Genomic DNA, 2,500 nt, shown 5'->3' with positions numbered 1-2,500 from the left:
GGGCAGATAGGGTGTGTGTGTGAGTGTGTGTGTGTGTGTGTGTGTTTTAGAGTGCATCTTAATCAGCGTTAATTTCACAGCAGATTTAACCCAGTTGTCAGTGAGTTAGGCATTAAGGGCTGATCAGACACTGTGACGCACACACACACACACACTCACACACACACACTCACACACACTCACAAACAGACAAATCAAGGATGTCTTTAATCCTTGCCAATTAGCACCACACACGATAGTCTGAATACTAACGACCTGTGTGTGAGTGTGTGCGTGTTTGGGTGTGTGTGAGTGTGTGGGTGTGAGTGAGAGTGTGTGTGTGTGTGTGACGCTGCTTCGTCGCCTCTCACACTTTAGTAAACATCAACATTTCTCAACGTCGTTGGAGGAGCGTTTACAGATATTAGTTTATTATAAACTACAATCTTAATAAACTCATTAATTGTTAAATTAAAGTGGAAATAATAAATAATATTTTTATATTTGTGGCGTAATTTTTATTAAACATAAAGAAACAAAAATATGCAAAATAATAAGGTAAAAAGAATTAGTATTTTATCACCTATTTTTTATTTTATTTAGTTTAGGAGCTTTACTTCTTATTGTTTTATATATATATGTATATATATATATATACATATATATAAATGATATTTTATCAAAATGAAAAATGTAATATAAAAAGTAAAGTTACAGAAGTATACAGTAATGTTTATGATGTCATCTAAATGTCCCAAAAGACAAAGTATGGTGTAAGCCATGAAATGTGTTGTTGTTGTTGTGTATTTTATTCAGTCATTTATTGCAAAACAAGACAATATTATTTTATATAATAAACAAAACAAAAAGACTGAAAAGGTACAAACAGAAAAAGTTATATATTCCTATCCTCAATTATTATAATCAAATGAATCAGAAAATTAATATAAAATAACTAAAAATAATAAAGATATAATATATGTATATAATTAAATATAAAATATATAAATAAATATATATATATATCCACATACATCTTCCATGTATTATATTCCATATGTTATATTATATAAGTTTATAATAAATGTCTCTTTGTGAACTGTTCCCAGACGAGTGCTCGCTGGCTCAAGCCCCGCCCCCCGGCTTCCCCGCTCCGTTCCTATTCGCTGACGGGCTGTCGTCAGTGGAGACGCTGCTCACCAACATCCAGGTACAGGCTCCTCCCCCCCTAGAGGAGAGAACGGGTATCACACAGGGTTATTATGTAATAACATCAAAACTGCATGAGGCATTGATCTGGAGGTTAATTCATATTTAAATGATGAAGAATAAAATAAATCAAGTTCAAGTCGTTCTCCTGAGACAACAACAACAACAAAGATAAATGTTATGTGACAGAAATATACAATAAATAAAAATCCTAATTTTTTTTTAAACCTACTTATTTCTGCATTAGTCCAAAAAAAGGATGTGAGTGAGTCACGTCGTTGAAACATGAAATATTATATGAAATAAAGAGAAATATTAAAACAATAAAATAAGAACTTTCATTTCAGAAAATGCACAAAAGAAACCAAAAATGTTCTAAATTCAGCTTCATCTGCAATTCACATCTGGACCTGTAAACCTCCTTCCTCCTCCTTCCTCCTTCCTCCTCCTCCTCCTTCCTCCCTCCTCCTCCTCCCTCCTTCCTCCTTCCTCCTCCTTCCTCCTTCCTCCTTCTTCCTCCTCCCTCCTCCTCCCCCTCTCCCCCTCCCTCCCCCCTCCTCCTTCCTCCCTCCTCCTCTTCCTCACCCACCCTCCCTCCCCCTCCTCCTCCTCCTCTCCCCTCCTCCTTCCTCCTTCTCCTCCTCCTTCCTCCCTCCTCCTCTCCCCTCCCCCCCTCCCTCCCTCCTCCTCTTCCTCACCCTCCCTCCCCCTCCTCCTCTCCCCTCCTCCTCCTCCAGGGCCTGCTGAAGGTGGCGGTGGAGAACGCCCGTGTCCAGGAGAAGCAGATCCAGATGGAGAAGCGGGAGCTGAAGCTGGAGCTGTACAGGGAGCGCGAGATGAGGGAGAGCCTGGAGCGGCAGCTCACCTCGGAGCTGCAGAGCCGAGGTCCACAGCACCTCCTCCTCCTCCTCCTCCTCCTCCTGTCCCCGTGCTCACATCTCCTCTTCCTGCCCTCAGCCTCCATCCAGAAGCGCCTGAAGAAGGAGAAGAAGGCCAAGAGGAAGCTGCAGGAGGCGCTGGAGTTCGAGTCCAAGAGGCGGGAGCTGAAGCACTCGTCCTCGTCCTGCCCGTCTCCAGAGCCGCTGCACGCCGCCAACAGCAACCAGAACGGTACTGACCAGCAGGGGGCGCCTGCTCCGGTTGTATAGAAGTCTATGTTTCATGTGTTAAAGCTGCATTCTCTCTCCTGACCACCAGGGGGCTCCTCTGGTTGTATAGAAGTCTATGCTTCATGTGTTAAAGCTACATTCTCTCTCCTGACCACCAGGGGCGACTCCTCTGGTTGTATAGAAGTATATGCTTCATGTGTTAA

At 42.4% G+C, this 2,500-nt stretch overlaps 1 protein-coding gene across 2 annotated transcripts in view; it reads left to right on the top strand.

Annotated features, from left to right (window-relative positions):
* Positions 1-2,500, top strand: part of dachb (dachshund b) — an 84,805-nt gene that overhangs the window by 76,828 nt on the left and 5,477 nt on the right. For both annotated transcript variants that reach the window (XM_056442608.1, XM_056442607.1), the window contains exons 8-10: positions 1,089-1,189; positions 1,926-2,073; positions 2,146-2,298. In XM_056442608.1, coding sequence (XP_056298583.1) covers positions 1,089-1,189; positions 1,926-2,073; positions 2,146-2,298 — 402 coding nt within the window. The remainder of the gene's footprint in view (positions 1-1,088; positions 1,190-1,925; positions 2,074-2,145; positions 2,299-2,500) is intronic.

Source organism: Pseudoliparis swirei, chromosome 21, assembly GCF_029220125.1.
Source record: "Pseudoliparis swirei isolate HS2019 ecotype Mariana Trench chromosome 21, NWPU_hadal_v1, whole genome shotgun sequence".
Taxonomy (NCBI): domain Eukaryota; kingdom Metazoa; phylum Chordata; class Actinopteri; order Perciformes; family Liparidae; genus Pseudoliparis; species Pseudoliparis swirei.
Note: the sequence above shows the minus strand (reverse complement) of the source record. Positions and strands in the feature narration are given on the sequence as shown.